The 20,306-nt window shown below is 39.4% G+C and overlaps 2 protein-coding genes across 2 annotated transcripts in view; both read left to right on the top strand.

Annotated features, from left to right (window-relative positions):
• Positions 1-5,807, top strand: part of NPC1L1 (NPC1 like intracellular cholesterol transporter 1) — a 39,029-nt gene extending 33,222 nt beyond the window's left edge. Inside the window, exon 19 of the mRNA XM_069071874.1 lies at positions 770-5,807. Coding sequence (XP_068927975.1) covers positions 770-915 — 146 coding nt within the window. The 3' untranslated portion in view covers positions 916-5,807. The remainder of the gene's footprint in view (positions 1-769) is intronic.
• Positions 5,808-14,522: 8,715 nt separating this feature from the next.
• The window catches only part of NUDCD3 (NudC domain containing 3), a 129,920-nt gene continuing 124,136 nt past the window's right edge, over positions 14,523-20,306 (top strand). The window contains exon 1 of the mRNA XM_069071871.1: positions 14,523-15,145. Coding sequence (XP_068927972.1) covers positions 14,954-15,145 — 192 coding nt within the window. The 5' untranslated portion in view covers positions 14,523-14,953. The remainder of the gene's footprint in view (positions 15,146-20,306) is intronic.

The following is a 20,306-nucleotide window of genomic DNA, read 5'->3' as shown; positions in this document are numbered from 1 at the left end:
ATAACCCTGCAAGGTAGGTATTATTTTTATCCTCATTTTACAGATGAGAAAACTGAGCCTGAGAGGTCAAGAGACTTGCCCATGGTCACATAGCTAGTAATTAATTGTCTGAGTGGGGCAGTTAGGTGGTTCAGTGGATAGAGTGTAGGGCCACGGATGAAGAAGATTCATCTTCCTGAGTTCAAATTTGGCCTCAGATACTAGCTGGGTGATCCTGGGCAAGTCAGTTAACCTTCTTTGCCTCAGTTTCCTCCTCTATAAAATGAGCTGGAGAAGGAAATAGGCTAAATACTAGATGCTCCTCCCTGAATAAGGAATATGGTCAGGTGTTAATGGAGTGGAACCATGACCTGAATGAGTTTCATCTCTCCTTGTTAGGGATGTTGAAACAACCCATTTGATCATTGTTTAAGAAAAATAAATCTTATTGATATTTTGTTTTGGATCACTGACGTTTAGCTTGTTTTCATTATTTTGTTGTTTTCTGGTTTTGCTTATTTCACTTTGCATCAGTTCACATAAATCTTTTATTTGTTGGCTCCTCCAATTAAAAAGAATGTGAGTTTCTTGAGGGCAGGGGCTCTATCATTTAACACAGAACTTGGCCCATAATAAGCCCTGAATAAATGCTTTTTTCATTCATTCATTCCCATGGCTCTCTAGACTTGTATTTATTTCTTAAAACACAGTGATATTCTTACAACATAGTAATATTCTATTATATTTGCAAATTCATTGTTTCTTCTTATCTTCTCACTGTTTCTCTCAGGGCCAGATGTCAAACCAATTCTGGTCCAGGCACAACAGCAAACAAAAGAGAAGACCACGGAAAGCACAGAAAACACTGCCAAGACAGCTTCTTGCTCAAAGTCTCCTTCTTCATTCTACCCTGACTTGAACCCCTACACTAATTAGAATTTTAATGCTGATGTGACTGATGCCAGTGGCACCAAGTATGTGAGCTGACATCTCTTTGATGGCACCAAGAGCTGTCTAGTCCATGACTCTGTCATTTAGAACTGAGGCATCTCATCAAATCATAGAATCACAGAATTTCAGTTGGAAGGACTTCAGGGTCCAGCAAGTCTTAAGCACTACCTGGGTAGGAATCCAGACTACAACCTCAACAGGTGGTCATCCACTCTATTCTTGACCTGAAGAATACCAATGAGAGGGAACCTGCTACCTCAGGAAGCATACCTTTGCACTTTTCCATCAAGATAATTCTTAGGAAGTATTTACTTATTTTTTTCCAATACCTGCCCTGCTACATCCCTCACTCATTACTCCTAGTTTTTCCATTTTTCAGTAACCAGAAAACAAGTTTAATCTCACTTCAACATTATGGCCCTTCAAATACTGGGAGACATCTATCATACTACTTTGAAGTCTCTTCAGGTCCCTAGAGTTATCTCTGAGAACAGTTGCATAAAAAACATGAAGCTTGGGACAGTGCCCTCTCCACTTGGGAAGCAGAGTCCCACTTTAGTATAGAGTTAAAAGTCAAGAAATAGGCAGGAAAATGAGCAAACAACAGAAAAAAATTCTGACCATAGAAAGTTACTATGGTGACAAGGAAGATCAAAACACACACTTAGAAGAAAACAAAGTCAAAACTTCTACATGCAAAGCCTTAAAGAAAAAATATGATTCGGTCTCAGGCCACGGAAGAGCTCAAAAAGGATTTTGAAAACCAAGTAAGAAATATGGAAAAGGAGACACAAAAAATACTGAAGAAAATAACAGCTTAAAAAACAGAATAGGTCAAATGGCAAAAGAGACAAAAAAAAATCCGGTGAAGAAAAGAATGCTTTGAAAAGCAAAATTGGCCAAATGGAAAAAGATATACAAAAATTCACTGAAAAGAGAATTTAATGAAAAAGGAGGTACAAAGCTAATTGAAAAAAATAATTTCTTAAAAGTTAGAATTAGGCAAGTGGAAGCTAATGACTTTATGAAACATCAAGAAACAATCAAATAAAATCAAAAGAATGAAAACATAGAATAAAAATGTAAAATATTTCATTGGAAAAACTGACCTGGAAAGTAGATCAAAGAGAGATAATTTAAGAATTATTTAACTACCTGAAAGTCAAGATAAAAAAAGAGCCTAGACATCATCTTCCAAGAAATTGTTGAGGAAAACTGCTTTCATATTCTAGAACCAGAGGATAAAACAGAAATTGAAAGAATTCATCAATCACTTCCAGAAGAGATCCCAAAATGAAAATTCCCATGAATATTATAGCCAAATTCCAGGCTTCCGAGATTAAGGAGAAAATAATGCAAGTAGCCAAAAGTTAACAATTAAAATATCATGGAGCTACAGTCAAGATAACATAAGAAAGCAGTTTCTACATTAAAGGATTGGAGGACCTGGAATATGATATTCCAGAAGCTAAGAGCTAAGATTACAATAATCACCTACCCAGCAAAACTGAGTATAATCCTTCAGGGGGGGAAATGAATATTCAATGAAATAAAGGACTTTCAAACAATCCTGATAAAAAGACCAGAGCTGAATAGAAAACTTGATCTTCAAATACAAGACGCAAAAGAAGCACAAAAAGGTAAACAGGAAAGAGAAATCATAAGAGATTTGATAAGGTTAAACTGTTTATACTCCTACACTGGAAAAATGATATTCATAACTCATAAGAACTTTTTCATTATTAGGGCAATTAGAAAGAGTACACAGACAGAAAGCAGAGATGTGAGTTGAATTGGATGGTATGATTATCTAAAAAATAAAATTAAGTGATACAAAAGAATACATTGGGAGAAGGGGAAAGGGAGAGGTAGAAGGGGATAAATTATCTGACATAAAAGAAGCCTGAAAAAGATTTTACAAGGAAGTGGGTTGGGGAGCACATGACCCTTACTCTCATCAGAATTGGCTCAAAGGGGGAATATACACACTCGTATGTAGAAATCTATCCTATCATACAGGAAATTAGGAAGGGAAAAGGATGGGGAAGGGGAGCCTGAAAGAACGGAGGGCAGTTTCAGGGATGTAAAAGTCAGAAGGAAAACACTTCAGAATGGACAGGGTAAAAGAAGAAAGTTGGATAAATGGGGAAAATAGGATGGAGGGAAATACGTATTTGGTAATCATTACTGTGAAAAAAAATTTGTTACAGTGAGTTTCTCTGATAAAGACTTCATTTTTTTTTTGGAGGGGGGAAGGTAGGGCAATTGGGGTTAAGTGACTTGCCCAAGGTCACATGGCTAGTTTTTGTGTTAAGTGTCTGAAGCCGGATTTGAACTCAGGTTCTCCTGACTCCAGGGCCAGTGCCACCTAGCTGCCTCAACTTCATTTCTTAAACATATAGAAAATGGAGTTAAATTTATAGAAATAAGAGCCATTCCTCAGTTGATAAATTGTCAAAGAAGAAGAACAGACAGTTTTCAGACAAAGTAATCAAAGCTATCTACAGACATATGAAAAAATGCTCTAAATCACCATTGATGAAAGAAATGCAAATTAAAACAAACTTTGAGCTACTACCACACACCTGCCAGATTGACTAATATGACAGAAAAGGAAAATGACAAATGTTGGAGGGAGTGTGGGAAAATTAAAATACTAACATACTATTTGTGAAGTTGTATATTGATTCAACCATTCGGAAAAGCAGTTTGGTACTATGTCCAAAAGGCAATAAAACCATGCATCCCCTTTGACCAAGCAATACCACTACTAGGTTTGTATCACAAACAAACAAACAAAAAAGGAAAAGGACCTATGCATACAAAAATATTTATAGAAGTTTTTAGTGGTGACAAAGAATTGGAAATTGAGGTAATGTCCATTAATTGGGGAATGGCTGAACATGTTGTTGTATATGATTGTGATGGAATACTGTTGTGCTTTAAGAAATGATTAGGAGGATGCTCTCAGAAAAACATGGAAAGACTTACAAGAACTAATGCAAAGCAAAATGAGAAGAACCAGGAGGACATTGTACACAGTAACAGTAATATTGTATGATGATCTGCTATGAATAACTTAACTATCCTCAGCTATACAATAATCCAAGACAGTTCTTTCTATAGGACTTATAATGAAAGGTGCTGTCCATTTCAAGAGAAAGAACTAGTAGAGCCTGAATGCAGATCAAAGATACTTTTTCTTTATTTTTCTAGGGTTTTTTTTGTCTGTATTTTCTTTCACAGAATGACTTACATGGAAATGTGTTTTACATGACTACATATATATAACCTATTCAAATTGCTTGCATTTCCAATGAGGGGAGAGGAAGGGAATGGAAGGAGAGAATTAGGAACTCAAAATCTGAAAAAAAAAAAAGTATGTTAAAATTGTTTTTACATGTAATTGTGGGGGTGGCTAGGTGGCACAGTGAATAGAGCACCAGCCCTTAAGTCAGGAGGACCTGAGTTCAAATCTGGCCTCAGACACTTAATACTTACTAGCCATGTGACCTTGGGCAAGTCGCTTAATTGCCCTCCCCCCTCCAAAAAGCAAAAAATAAAAATATACATAATTGTGAAAAAAATAAAATATTAAATAAGAAAAAATGTAATCAAAGATTATCTTAGTTTTTTTGGCTATCATATAAAGTTATTGACTGAGTCTGAATTCCACTAACATCCCCAGATCATGTTTAGACAAATTTCTACCTAGCCATTATTCACTGATTCTATACTTGTGAAGCTGATTTCTTGGACCCATGTTAAGACTTTTTATTTATCTTTTTTCAATTTCATCTCTTTACATTTAGACCAGCATTTAACTCCAAAATTCTCTTAGGATTATTTGTGGCATGTGGGCCTATGAATACCTCCTCTGGGAAAAATGACCTTTGTCTTTCCCAATGTATTAAGAATGTACCCCTAATGCACTGAGTGCAGACTTCCTTCTGGCTGTAGCCTTAGTTCTAAGCAGAACTCTTTGGATAACCTAGGAAGAACTTGATAAGAATGAAAATTACATAAATTAGAAATGATCTAGTACTGTTCTGTGCATACTATCAGTGTTTAATGAATGCCTGAAAAACAGAATGGTCCTAATCAGTTCAGTCCAGTAGAATGTAATCTCTTTAAGTGTAACGACTGCTCATTTTTATCTTTTTATCTCCAGCTAAATGTTTGGCACATGGTAGCTGTCTATCAAATGTTTATTGAATTATATTTTGTATCACTTATTCCATTTTTGCTGTTCACCTGATTTAAAAGAGTACATGCCCATCTCCTGTTTAGCTCTCAATTCACTTGTCACTTCTCTATGAACCAACTCTCTTTGCCAGCCCTGGAAGACCACTAACTCCTCCCACTGAGAGCCTTACTATTTCAGCCACAGGAAGGATTGCGGTGATGATGTGATGACTGTGGGCATCTCCTTTCTGGGGATTCAACAGACTATGTGGGCCAACAGGGTGCTCCTATGTTCCCCATAGGATGTTGCCTAATGTATTTCCACTGAAATATTTTATTTATTTTTTTTTAAAGCAATCGGGGTTAAGTAATTTGCTCAAGATTACACGGCCAGTTATTTCTGGGTGTGGTGCTGAGTATTTGAGCCCAGATTTGATCCCCAGGTCATCCCGACACTGGAGCCGGTGCTCTTACTCACTGAGCCACCTGGCCACCCCTAAGCAATTGGGGTTAAGTAACTTGCTCAAGGTTACACGGCCAGGTGTTTCTGGGTGGGTGCTAAGTGTTTGAGCCTGGGATTTGATCCCCAGGTCATCCCGACACTGGAGCCGGTGCTCTTACTCGCCGTGCTACCTGGCTGCCCCCACTGAAATATTTTAACTTCCCATTCAATCAGTAGACTGTAAGGTCCTCAGTATAATATAAAGTCCTTGAGGGGAAAAACTGTTTCATCTTTGTGTATCTCCAGAGTTTAGGATGATACTTTGCACAAAGTAGGTTCTCATTAAAAGTTTGAAAAAACTCAACTGTATTTTACATTTACAAAGAACTTGTAAGAAAATGAAAATTACGTAAACTAGAAGTGGATCACTGTGCTGTGCACACCATCCATGTTTAAGGGATGAAAATGTTTAATCTGAAAGACAGAATGGTCCTCGTCAGTCTAGTCCAGTAGAATGGAAGCTCCTTAAGGGGAGGGACTGCTTGTTTTTAGCTTTCTATCTCCCCTTTTTAGCAAAATGCCTAGCACATAGTAGATGTCCAATGAATGTCTACTGAATTGAATTTTGCATCAATCAGGTAATTGATCCTACTAAGCGAATTCAAAGACAAACAATGTTTGGCTAGATGGCTGACAATTCTGTTCCAAAACAGACCTCAGTGGAAATCATAGATACCTCTGCAGCATCAGAAGTGTGTATTTCCTCTTCATATGTGAGAAGTGGCCAGACATGTTCTCTATGTGTATATACTTCTACACTCGTGCTCTGATCATGTTTTCTATACTGAGGGGCAGCATGATATAATGGATAGGTTACTCAACTTATAGTCAGGAAGAGCTGGGCTCAATTAGTTTCAGATTTTTACTATTTGTGTGACCCTAAGAGAGTTACTTCCCAGTTCTGATCTTTAGTTTCTTCATCTGGAAAATTAGTGTTGGATTGAATGACTCCTAAGATTATATTTCAACTCAAAATCTCTGATCCTCTCTGTGTAATCTTAAGACATCCCTATGTCTGTTCACTCCTCTCAGTAATGGTGTGTGTATTTGTGGCAGAGTATGCTCCAGGTCTGAGGTGAGAGATGTCATTATTACTTTTCTCATTAATTAATCACGAATTGCTTTTGTTTTGAACTAGTTGTGTATTCTTGCTGACTAGTAAGATTAAACACTGTGGTAAAGTCTTATGAGCTATAGTTTTGATTGGATTCAGACCCTACAGAATATTTTGAAACCCAGCTTTTCTGGGGACCACATGTGATAGGGAGAGGTGCCCTCTGATGCTAATCATATCTCATGGGAGGGCAGAAAACTGATCAGCAGTTGGGGATGGTGGGAAGGCACAGAGATACATTGTGATGTATTACTGAGGTAGCAGGGGGACAATTGCAGCTATCTTTTAGGGGCCAGAGATCCTATAGGAAGAAAGTCATAAATGCTTTACTGACTTATCCCAAACCTTGATCTCCTAGCTTTCACCTCTTTACTGTAGCTGGAGTGAATCAGAATACAGCTGAGTCAGAATAGGGAAAGAGTCTATCTTCCAAAGGCATGGAACTGTTGACCACTAAGGTCTTTTCTAACTTTAACATCTTGTGGTTCTTATTTTTAACTTTTCTTGATGGTCAAGCAGAAGAAACCTAGGAAAGGAGAGCTGAGAGTATATGACAGAGTAGAACAAGAATGTTTTACATAAAAGATGTATATTTAAAACAAATGTTCCTAAAATGGAGACAGAAGTACTTCTTGACATTTGCTATTCATTGATTCAACAAATATACTGAGTCTATTATGCATAAGGCATCATATACACACAGATAAATGATCCACTCTTTGACCTTAAGCAGCTTATAGTATGGTATGTAGTATATAATATTTTTTTCTCAGCCAATTGACCCTATTTAAAAACAATTCTGGTAAAAGATTTTCTTTACTGATTAGTTAGAATGAAGGAGGAAGAGTGTGAATGTTTAAATGATTGCCAGTTATGTTTCTGAATTATTTGTGATTTTTACCCATGCTACCCTGTTACCTACTTCTTACCTTGGATAACTGAAAATTTTCTATAGTGATATTTTACATTTCTCCACCAGTAGCTACTTAAAGTGCTCAGTAAAATGATTTTTTTTAACAAATTATATTAACATGTATTCTTATGTCAATATAATTGAGATAATCCACCAAAAAGTCCCACCTAGAAAATCCAAGTTTTACCCATTATCACTGGTTTCATCTGGAACTTCACATTCAGGAAAAGAGGAACCAACCAAACTTACATCTTGAAACTTTGTCAGACTACTCTGGGAAGCAGACAACCATCCATCACTTGCAGCATACTCTCCAGAATCTATATCAGCACTCAGGGTTTCCTGCTGTAATCTGTCCCCACATACCTTTTTTCTCAGGATTTCTTCATCGTTTTGATGAATATGTAACCCTTTTAAGCCTTTTCCTGCTTCAGACACACTCCTCAAGTATGTGTAATAATCTGCATTTATTTTGATAGGTGTTGGAATTGTTTGGCAAACTGTATTGTACTGGGTTTTCCTTGGAGAGCTTCATATGCTTTAGAGACTTACCTTCCAATGAAAATATAAAAATGCTCTAAATTCTGAAAGTTTGAGGTTCTCAACAGCAACAGGAACATGATTCTCCCAGTTATTTAATGTTTTTCCAATAATATGAAAAAAGAAGTCTGAAACCTTTACTGAAAGCACAGCTTTGTGGGCTTTGAACAATGTAGGACCTATACAAAAAGGGTAGATGAGATAATTATATAGATAAGTAGGGTTCTAATTAGGCATTTTGTCACCCGTGGCAAAAATGAGTAGAATGGCATCATTTCCCTGAAGAGCCTGGTCTGTGTCCCTATAAGGCAGGTAAACTCTGGACAAAGGAGCAGGTACAATTTTGGGAGGATGGGGGGGGGGGTATGGCCTGCCTCCCACTCTTCACCCTGTCTTTGCTACTAATGACCCTGCTCTCTTGCTTCCTCCTGGAACCACCTTCCCCCAAACTCCTGCCTCTTCATACCTCTATAAATTATAACCTGAGGCTTGTTCAGTTGCTTTCAGTCATGTCTTACTCTTTGTGACCTCACTTGGGGTTTTCTTGGCAAAGATACTACAGTGATTTGCCATTTCCTTCTCCAACTCATTTTACAGATGAGGAACTGAGGCAAACAGGATTAACCTGGGTCACACAGCTAGTGTCTGAGGCTGTATTTGAACCCTGGAAGTTGAGTCTTCCTGACTCTGTGCCACCTAGCTGCCCATAAATAATTATAACATAAGGCAGAATGTGTTAAATATTAAAAAAAAGAGATGTACAAACTGGTAGGAGAATTCAGAGTAAGGAGAGAGCTCAAATAAAAAATATGCCTTAGAAAGTAGCCATCTACTCCAACATATATATAGAATCTATACTCTAATATACCCATCAGACTGGGAGAATTCACTTACTCTTAAGGCCATCCAATCCACTTTAGAAGGACTCTAATTGTTTGGAAGTTTTTCCTGACATCAAGTTTGAACTCTCCATTGCAACCTCTACTCATGGTAGTGGTTCTGGTTCTGCCTTTTGGAGTCAAACAGAACAATGTGATCCATGGATCAGGGAGTTCGTCAAGTTATGAAAAGCTGGGAATAAACAGAATTTATCCTGTAAGTAAGAAAGACCTTTGGTAGTGATCCTGGTTCCAAAATGTACCAGCTAAAGTCAACGTGAAAAGGCTTTCTAGGAATGATACTGAGAACAGTCCCTTCCCCTTAGTAAGTGTTAAATATCTGTCAAGTCAATAGTTTTGGTAGGAGCTCTTTCCTTCACAAATGTTTTCAGTGGTTTCCTGCAGTGTCATTTGTAAAAATAACAATAAATTCATGATTCAGTGACTAGAAGAGATAAGAATAATTGAGTCTGAGACATGGTTGTGTAAGTACAACTTCTTTTAGTCCGTTTTCTTATCTGTAAAATGGGTACAAGCAGACTCCCATCACTGACTTTAAGGTTTACAAAGTACTTTCCTCATTATAACCCAGAGAGGTATTAATATGATAAAAACTGAAACACACCAAAAGCCACATAGTGACAAAGTAGAGACTTTAACCCAGGTGTCCTTGCTCTATAATCAGTGCTCTTATCACTACCCAACACAAAGTCGATCTTTTAACCTTATTATATCTCTGACAAGACATGGAAAGCTGCCTTCGGAAGAAGGAAGAGCCAGGCTTAAGGCCCCTTCTGACACATCAGCAAGTCATTTAACCCCTTACTGCTGCAGGCAACTTTCTAAAACTATAAAGGATTCACCTTAAGAATTAAGGTCATCTCGGGGAGTTCTTAGAAAATGTCTCAATGTGGTTGGTTCCATGTAGATTCTCATCCCCTTTCCTGTTATTTTCATTATGTTCAATAAACAGTGGCTACAGTAGGGAGGGAGGGGGAATAATATTGTGTACTATGTGCCAGGTACTGTGCTAAGTGCTTTTATAAATATCTCATTTGATCCTCATAACAACATTGAGAGGTAGGTGCTGCTATGATCACAATTTTACAGTTGAGAAAACTGGGGTTAAATGACTTGCCCAGAATCATAGAACTAGTAAGTATCTGAGGCTGACTTTGAACTCAGATCTTCCTGATTTCAGGTCCAGTGTTCCATCTACTATTTGACCAACTGCCCACAGTAGATGGAATATTGGAGTCCTATGAATGTGGTCTGTCTTGACTATTGAGAGTAATATTCAGATATTGTATGGGAGATCTATAGCTATAGATTTCATATTTTTGATGTTTTTAGTAATATTCCATTATAATCCTCTAGCTAAAAATTTAAAGTGGCCATGCATAGCAGCCATAGCCCAGGTATTTTGTATGCTAAGTCTCTTCTGGTACCTAGACAGCTACCAGGTGGACAATTTAAGTATTACACTCCTTAGCTGGATAATTGTGGTATGCTATTTTCTTGTGGGCTAAAAAAAGGCAGCACACAAATTGAATTGTATGGCTGCCAGTACTGCAGTGACTCAAAGAATACATGTGGGGCAACACAGATATGATACCTGGAACAACCTCTGAGCACTGAAGTAAAGAAATAACAAGATGCAAAAAAATCAGTTTTCTTGCTAAAAGGTTAGGAATGAGAATAAGATTTGACATGTGGCTTTTGCTTCATGTTGCACAAAGTTTAATTTCACAGTGGGCATGACCACTGACGTAAATGCTACAAGAATTTTTTTTTGTCCAGATCTGTGATTTCATTGGTGAAGGGGAATTTTAGTACAGAAACTTCCACTTCCAAGTCAAACCAGTATCTGTAATCTAGTCTTTTGTGACTTTCTGGACCACAAGAAGTTGCCACTTATTGAGGGTCACACCACTAGGTGTCAGAAGTAGGACTTAAATCTAGGTCTTCCTGACAATGAAGCTAGGTCTCTAGACACTATGGCAGGCTGTCTCTCTTCCTATAGGAAGAGTAATTTAATTAGTAATTTAAAGGTAATTTCAGCTAGACAACCCCTCCAACATTTTAGAGATGAGAAAACTAAAGCTCAGAGAGAGGAGGTTACTTGTCCATGGTTATGAAGTATTAGAGGCAGGATTCAAACCCAGGTCTCTCTGGATTCCAAATCTAGAAGTTTCTCTTTGTTTTTTTTTTTTTCCACCAAGACATTCCTGTTAATTAACATAGACCTTAATTTTCAAAGGAAATTATGTAGACCTCTAGACAATTCAAGCCCTCTGTCTAGGGAGCTTCCTTCAAAAGTGCCAAACACCACGCTGGACAAGACACATAGTTTACCATCTTCCTTTTGCTTTTCAAGATGTTTTCTGATGAAGGTCATTGTATATATGTTTGAGGATAAGCTTGAAATACCTGACATTCAACCAGTAGTCTTTTCTATGTAGATCACATGGTGAAGGTCATTTACTCTACTCCTCTCTAATCCTCTCTTACAAAGATCAACCAAGAGTCTGCATAAGTAATTAATAAAAGAACAGGAACCAAATGTAACAACTTAAATTTTAAAATTTGTCATCAATACAATTAAACATAACTTACAATTTAATTCTTGTTTGGAGCCTAAATCATCAAACAAGATTTCTTACCCTTACATGGAAGATTTTATAAACCTCATAAAAATGATAAAATATAATTCAATAAAGATAGCAAGAATACAACATACATTTATTGAACATCTATAACTCGCAAAGTTCTGTTAGGTACTGTGGGAGCTATAAAGATGTATAAAACAGGGCCCTAGCTGAGGGTGGATGAAGGACACTAGTTTATCCTTTGTTTTAAAACAGGATCAATGACACCACAGATGATCTTGACTAGTGTCTGAATTGGATTTAAGTGAGGTAGAAATGAACAAAGTCATCAACTTCATTTTCTCTTCCTGAATCACTGAAGTCCAGTGGCAGGACAAAAGTCAAGATGACTGGTTATGGCTGGGGATGAGGGGATATCCTAGGCTTCTTTGATGTCTGACCAAGCTCTAAGAACACCACTGCGCCTGCTTCAGCCATCTTTATGGCCTTTGAAACAAATTGTTCTCATCTGTTCATCCCACCAGGGAAAGTCTTCACATGCTTGGGTGAGATATTCCTCTAACTCACCAAATCTGACCAAATATTTCAGAGCTGGAATGGACCTCTGAGGTCAACTAGCACTACACATACATGAACAAGAATCTTCTCTAAAATAGTGAACTACTGTGGAAAAAGGCACTAGATTTGGAATCAGACGATCTAAATTTGAATCCCAGCTCTGCCACTTAACTACTTGGGCAAATCTCTTAATCTCTGGGGTCTTTTTCATCATCTATAATATGAATGGTTGAACTAGAAGATCTCAGAGGCCCTTTGTAGTTCTAGCCATAGTCAATAGACATTTATTAAGCACCTACTATGTGCTAGGCACTGTGTTAAGTGCTGGAGATTCTAATACAAAAAAAGGCAATCGCTATTCTAAAGCAGTTTACAATCTAGTGGGGGAGTATTGGGAAGGTCCTCCTTACACTGAGGAGAAATATGGGTTGGGTTTTTTTGGCAATTCTACCCCTTATTTCTAATTAACTTTTCTAGGGCAGGAGTTCTTAAGCTATTTTTGTGTCACTGACCCCACCAATGCTTTGATAAACTCACTGGAGTTTCTCCTTCTCAGATACCTGGTACTGCTGTAACATCCCTTCAAAGTCAACATTAACCTAGTACTGGGTAAGCACCATCAGCTCCTGCAGATTTTCCAGTATCTCCATCTCTAGCTAGGAGTCCTGGATCCGATTATCCAGCCCCTCTTCTCTTTCCTTCTGTACCCTTTTCTCTTCAACTTCCAGGAATTTTTCTGGGTCTGTTTTAAAGGTAATTTCAGCTAGACAACAGGCACATTTGATATAGAAATGGAAAGTGCCAGATATAGCTCATTCAGCATTGTTTCCTTCCAGGAATTAAATTTCTTGCCTTCATAAATATACTCACTACATGTCTTATATTTCATGTTGAATGGGGTCATCAGTCTCACCACATATTGCTGATCTTTGAGCAGCCTGAGTTTAGGGATTTTTGATGGATCAAAATGTTTGTTTTTTTCTCAGACATTTGGTGCCAATTTCACTATGCTCCCTCTCCCCTTCAATTCACCAAATGCTTCTGGCTAACATGTGGTTTTCAATAAGTCAAGAGTGGTCCCAGTTTCTATTTGAGTTTGACTTACTGCTTGTTTCATCAACTAATCTTCCTATTACACAATCTATTGGCACAAAAAAAGCCCTGGATTTAGAATCAGAGGACCTGGGTTTGAATTCTGTCAGCTGCTAATCTTGGGTCTCCCACTTAAACTCTCTGTACCTCAGTTTCCTATAAATGTAAAATGAGGGGCTGGATTAGATAACCTTCTAAGGTCCCTTTCAGATTTAAATCATATCATCTTAAGATCTCTTCACTTCTCTGGTCACCCTCCACTTTTTTATTGTTTTTGTCTTAGTCCGGTCCAATTCTCCATGATCCCTGTTTTCTTGGCAAAGATACTGGAGTCATTTGCCATTTCCTTCTACAACTCACTTTACAGATGAGAAAACTGAGAGGTAAACTGGGCTAAGTGACTTGCTCAGGGGTCACAAAGCTAGTAAGTGTCTGAGTCTGGATTTGAACTCAGGTTTTCCTGACTCCAGGCCCACAACTCTATCCACCTGGCCTATTAATGTCACTCAACTACACCCCAGATTTGGCCTGACTAGAGCTGAATAGGAACTGAATAAAAAACACTCCTTCCATCTGCTCAAAATAGTTTTTTTTTAAAGCTTTCCAATTTTATCTTAAAGCAAAAGTTTTTCGGTTTCTTAAATTTCTTTAAGTCCTTTAAAATAACTTGAATTTTTACATTACCTTTAAAATCTTATATTCTCCCCAACAGAGAAAAAAAGGGTAGCTATCACATAAATAGCGCTTTCAACTTTGCAGGGCTTCCAGAGTAGAGTGCTCCAGGTGTTATCTCATTTACAGAATTATAAAAAAAAATCGGTTTAGTAAAACTAGATCTGCACATTGAACCCAGCACTACACTTGACAAGACCTGGGCTCTGTGCGACCTCGGGTAAATCACCTAGTCTCTCCGAGCCTCCTTTCCCTGGTGCTCAAAACCGGGCGGGGGAAACCGAATAAGTTTAACACCAGCTGAGGCCCTCGGGGCGTCTGATCCTAGACCCCTATTTACCCCCAGCTCTTAGGATGCCAAGATAGCCCGACAGTTCTCAGGATTCAGCCTAAGGAAAGAAACTTCTTACCAAAAAGGGCCCGAAACTCAGGGCCACGTGACACTCGGGACCCACTACGCGGTGTTTTGTGTATGACGCACGTACGTCATGTGAACGTTGGGAGGTGTAGAAAACTTCCTCTGCCCGCTTCCCACAGGGTAGTTGAGTGTCACGTGCTCGCCAGCCCCAGACTTTCTCGTTAGGGCTCTCTTTTGGTTCCCCCGCCTTGCATCGAACCTTTTTAGCAAGGGCACCCACGCCGGAAATCCCGACGGCGGCAGCGGCCTCGGCGGTGAGCGAGGGACGTTGTCTCCGGAGGCAAGCAAGGCAGACCGGAAGTGCTTCGGTCTCGGCGGCTGGGTGGTGGAGCCGTAGACGGTGTGCACACACATACTCCCTCACACACATTCACACGCGCACATACACACACACACTCATTCACTTACACACACACCGGAAACCGCTGGTCAGAGGCGGAGGCGGCGGCTGACGCTGAGACCGAGGCCGAGAAAGGCCGCGGCGCCCCCTGTCCCCGAGTGTCAGTGTCCCTCCCGCCGCGGGGCCGACCGGGCCGGTCGCCATGGAGCCCGGGGCGGCGGAGCTGTACGACCAGGCGTTGCTGGGCATCCTGCAGCACGTGGGCAACGTCCAGGACTTTCTGCGGGTGTTGTTCGGTTTCCTTTACCGCAAGACTGACTTCTATCGCTTGCTGCGCCACTCGGCGGATCGCATGGGCTTTCCCCCCGGGGCAGCCCAAGCCATGGTGCTGCAGGTAACCCGTGGGGGTCCACTCCGGGGCGGGGCGGCTCGGCACGACCCCACCCGAGGGCTGCATCCCTTTGTCACCGGGGTCCGGGGAGCCGCCCCTTCGCCGCCACCTCTGTCCTGGTGCCCTGGGGTATGGGGGTGGGGGGATGGGAGAGGTCCTCTGGGTGATTGGGACTGGTCTCTTTCTCCCTCTGGCCTGCAGCTTCCTTCTCAGTAAAGTGACGGGGTTAGACTAGATGACCTCTAAGACCTCTTCCTGCTCAGACATTCCAGAAGGCTGAGTTTGGAGGAATTTAAGTCCCCTGTTGGAGGACCCCTGGTGATCTGTCTTCTCTGAAAGGGTGTGACAGGGCTTTTGCTGAGGGGGCCTGTGGACTTGGAATCAGTTTGGAAGACTTGGGTTTTCAGTCCCACCTGAACACTGCTCCTACAGATAAGAGGTTATCTTACTGCCACCCCTCTCGTTTTACAGATGGGAAAACCGGGTAAAAGAGCTTAAGTGATTTGCCCATCTTGGACAAGTTAGTTTGTCTCTCTGGATTTTAGTTTCCTCATCAGTAAAACGGGGAATAAAAGCATCTACCTCACGGATATTTTGAGGCTCAATTGAGATATTGTATGTAAAACTTTGCAAATCTTAAAGAGGAATATAAATATTATTTATTTTTAGGGTGGCCAGGACACCACTGGAGGCTTGGAAGTACCACTTAGAGAACTCCACTTTCCCGAGAGGAAAACACAGATAATCTCAACAGAACTAGAGCTCTTTTAAAATAGAATAATTGACCAAGAGGTTGAAGGGAACCAGGATGATCATGCTGTCAGGTTGTAGAATGGGTGCAATTTTTTTGGTTCAAAGTTTGATGAATTTTAAAGTGTCTGTATTTAAATCCAGATGTAAAAATATTAATCTGTATCTGAGGTAGAAATTTACTATATTTGTCATATTAGTAAGTTGGTGTCTTATCCCTCTACTATGATTATAAATTTAAAGCTGGAAGGGACCTTAGAGGACATCCAGTCCAACCCCCTCATTTACAGATGAGAAAATTGAGGCCCAGAGAGGTTAAGTGACTTGCCCAAGGTGACACAGATAGTAAGTATCAGAGGTGGGATTTGAATTTAGGTCCTTTGAAATCAAGTGCTTTTTCCATAGTACCATGAACTGTGAATTACTTGAGGGCCAGTCTTGTGTCTCTTCTAACCTTTCCTATGACCAGAAATTTCATCTAATAGTTCTGTAAAATAATAATGATAATGATGATATAGATCACATTTATATAGTACTTTACATGTTATTTAATTTTATCCTTATGACAGCCCTGTGAAATAGATGCTGTTATCTCCATTTTAAAGAAGAGAGAATAGGTTCAGTTAAGTGACTTGCCTGGGTGTTATCATGCAACTAGCAAGTGTGAGAGGCAGAATTATTTGTTTTTCTTTTGACTAATTTTAAAAACATTTTATTTTAGTCATCCAAGATCTGTCTTCTCATCCTCCTATCCCAACCCCCTACCAGAGCACAAGAAAAACAAAACCTCTTGCAAACATATAGTTTAAACGTATAGTCAAAGGAAATTTCCTCACTGGCCATGTCCAAAAAAATTTGAGTACTTTACCTCCCAGGAGGTGTATAGCATGTTTCATTATTAATTTTCTAGAATCCTGTTCCTTCGGTCATTATGCTGATAAGAGTTTAGCACAGTAGTATTCTATTCCCCTTATATACTATTGTTTTTTCATCTCTTACTCAGTTTAAACTCAGTTTACTCAAGTTCTCATTCCTTGCCACCTCAAAAAAAGCTATGAATGTAGTTGTAAGTCTTTAGTTGTAAGAGTTTTGCTTACACCTAATCCCCTCCCTTAATTTACCTTTTCTCTAAGATTCCTTATCTCCTTTCCCTCCTGTTTCCCTGTTGAATGAAATGTATTTCTATCTTCATCTGTGTATGTGTATTCTCCCTTCTTTTAACTATTTTGGATGAGAGGGAAGTTTAGATGTCTCTCTGCATTCCCCTCCCCCCAACCTCTCTACTCATTCATCATGATTAAGTAAGGTAATTTCTCCAAACCTTCCTTTCCCTTTTTAATCAAGAACGTTTTAAAGTTCTATATTTCTTTAAAGATCCATCCATTTTTTTTCTCCCATATTCATTTTTCTCCACATTCAGTTTTGCTGGGTAAGTTATTCTTGACTATAAGAATATGGCCTTTGCCTTCTGGAATATTCTCAATGTTCCATGTTCTCCATTGGGTGTGGCAGCTAAATTGTGTGTGGTTCTGTGGCTCTTTGGTACTTGAATTCTTTATTTCTGGCTATTTGCAGTATTTTTTCATTGTTTTGGAAGTTCTAAGTTTTGGCTATGATATTCCCAAGAGTTTTCATTTTGGGATATCTTTCATGAGGTAACCAGTGGACTCTTTCTGTTTCTACTTTGCTCTTTGGTTCTGGGCTATTTTCTTTTAAGATTTCTTGAAACATTTTTTTTGTGTATATATATATTTATATATATGTATGTATGTATGTATGTATATTCTTTTTCTTGGTCATGGTATTCAGATAGACCAATGATTTTTAAATTTTTTCTCCTCATTCTTTTTCCAAGTCAGTTGTTTTTGTTATGAGAGAACTTAATGTTTTCTTCTATTTTTTTTTTTCAATCTTTTGACTTTGTCTTAATATTTCTTGTTACCTCATGAAGTCATTGGTTTAGATTTCAACCATTCAAACCTTGCTTGGACATGGTTTCTTACCTCTAGTGCCAATATGTAATTTCCTTTACAGTTCTGTTTCTATAGCTTTCATTTCTTTTCCAATTTTTTGGAATTTCATTCCATTTATAAAAAAAGTAATTAAACTCTTGTTTCATCTCTTCCAGGAATTCTAGTTTAGTTTGAGCCTAAACTGTTTTTCTTTGAGGCATTGCTTAGATGTTTGGGAGTCATTTTCCTTATCTGTGTTTGGGTCTTGAGCTTCTCTGCCACCATAATAACTTATGGTGGAGTTCTTTTGCCCATTCTTTCATCTACTTAATGACTTTGGAGTTGACATTAGAGCTGGGCTCAGCCACACTTCTGGAGGGAAATTCTGGGTTGTTCCTGTTGCTAGGTTGTTCTTGGGGTATTGAGTTTTGTGTCTCAAAATCTCAGTCACAGATGAGGGATCTGCAGGCTTTCAAGGGCTCCCAGAGTGGTCTGGTCAGGGCAAGAGCTGGAAGTTGTCCCCCTGCTCTGAACTCTGTAAGTTCCTCACCTAGGTTTGTGTCTGAACAAGAGTAGACTATTGCTGGACTCATTTTATCAGCCAGGTGAAAGCTATGTTGGTTCAAAGTGACTGGAGTGAAGGCTTCCTTCTCTTCTAGGATTTCTGCCTTGGTTATTTCTCTGTAGGCTAGGCTAGAGACTGGAAGTGAGACCCTGATCTGAGATTGGGTTCTGAACCATACCATTGCTGATTGCTTCTGAACTTCTTCCTTTTTCTATACACAACCCAAGAACTCTCTGTGTGGGTATGTCCCTCTCCTGTAAGTCCTCTTTGCCTTCCTTATTGTATCTATGACCTGAAACTGAATATGAGTGACAGGGTGTCAGTTGGCACCTGTCCCTGTTTCAATGCCCTTGTGTGAGTTTGGGAGTGTCTTGTAAGAGTCTGGGATCCTTTCCTGCCCTTGTTCGTACACAACCTCTCCCTGGGCTTCATACATCTTGTCATTCAGACCAGACTCCTACCCAGTGTCCATAGACTTTCTTGTCTGCCTCCCTGAGCTAAAATATGCTGAACAAATGACTCACTGTGACTTCTGGAGTTCTCCAGCAGCATTTGGTACATTTAGTCTGGTGCATTTTCTGGATCTGTGTGGTGCCAATGCAACATTTACAGCACCCACGATCACAGTAGACTGTGACTATGAATATTGCATGATGTTCAATCGCAAAATATACCAAATTCTCCATATAGAGGACAGAACTGAAACATTTATTTAGGCATCAGAAAACCGAATCCCAAAACCAGTAAGCCGATTGCATCATAGTACCAAAGATATTCAGAAGCCATAATAACACTTGAGAACCACGAACCAATTTTAGTTCAATATTTACTCACAAACCTCTCTGTCTCCTTTCCTGAGTTCCTGTCTCTCCCACCCTGTAGCTAGCTCTGATTCCCAAATTCCTGTGGACTCTGCTTCCCTTCAGCAAACTCCTCCCACCACAGGCTCCATGTGACTACCTTCAGCTTATTGGGGCCAGAATTTACTTTCAAAGCAGGGAAGGTCTTCAAGTTCCCATTCCCATTACAGTCTGTTTGGAGGAGTTTTTTGGAGTGAAGCTTGCTGCAATATTTCTTATTGCTTTGCCATTTTGGCTCTGCCTCACTGGTGCCAAATTTGAACCCAGGGTTTTTTTTTCTTTTTACATTTTTTGAAAAGAATTTAATAAACATGTGTAATGTAATGCCAAGGAAAGGCAACTTCCCAAGGTTCAAAATACCAGCATAGGTGCTCTCCATTTTATTCATTGACAAAGTAAGAACAGAGAAGATCAAAATATGACATCATTCAAAATACAGCATTTACTAAGTGTGATTAAATAATCTCACTTAGTACTACCCCACCCCAGGACCTTACATTCATTCAATCAATTACAAAGTCCCTGTTCTAAATACTACTCCACCCTAGTCCATCACAAAGCCCCTCTACTCAAATGGAGATTAGTTTACAACCATAAGTAAAGTACATTCATTTGTTCAATCACAGAGCACAAAAAGATCAAAAGTTCCCCACCCCTGGATCACAATTGAATCTACCCCAGAGTTACAACAAGTTTAAGCACAGCACTTAATGCCCAAATGGAGGTCTTTTCTTCATCTTGACATGAGGCAAGTTCTCAGCAATCTTAGTTCCTGGGGAGACAAGGCTTAGCAAGGCCACAAGATACATTGCCAGTCTCTTCATTAATTCATCCTCTGTCTGCAGAACAGTCCTAGAACCCCTGAAAACATTAGCAAAACCCTCTCCCAGGATTTCTGTAAACATACAACAAGAAAATCCTTCTTCAGGGCTTCTGAACCAACAGAAAGTTTCCCAGACCCCTGCAACAACAGCATTGTCCTTCACCAGTGGACAGTATTCACTCTCTGTCTGCAGCACAGTCTTAGTAGCTCTGAA

Source organism: Petaurus breviceps, unplaced genomic scaffold (assembly GCF_028583685.1).
Source record: "Petaurus breviceps papuanus isolate PSGF00001 unplaced genomic scaffold, PetGlider_PUasm1.0 90845, whole genome shotgun sequence".
Lineage (NCBI taxonomy): Eukaryota > Metazoa > Chordata > Mammalia > Diprotodontia > Petauridae > Petaurus > Petaurus breviceps.
This window is presented reverse-complemented; position numbering and strand designations above follow the sequence as displayed.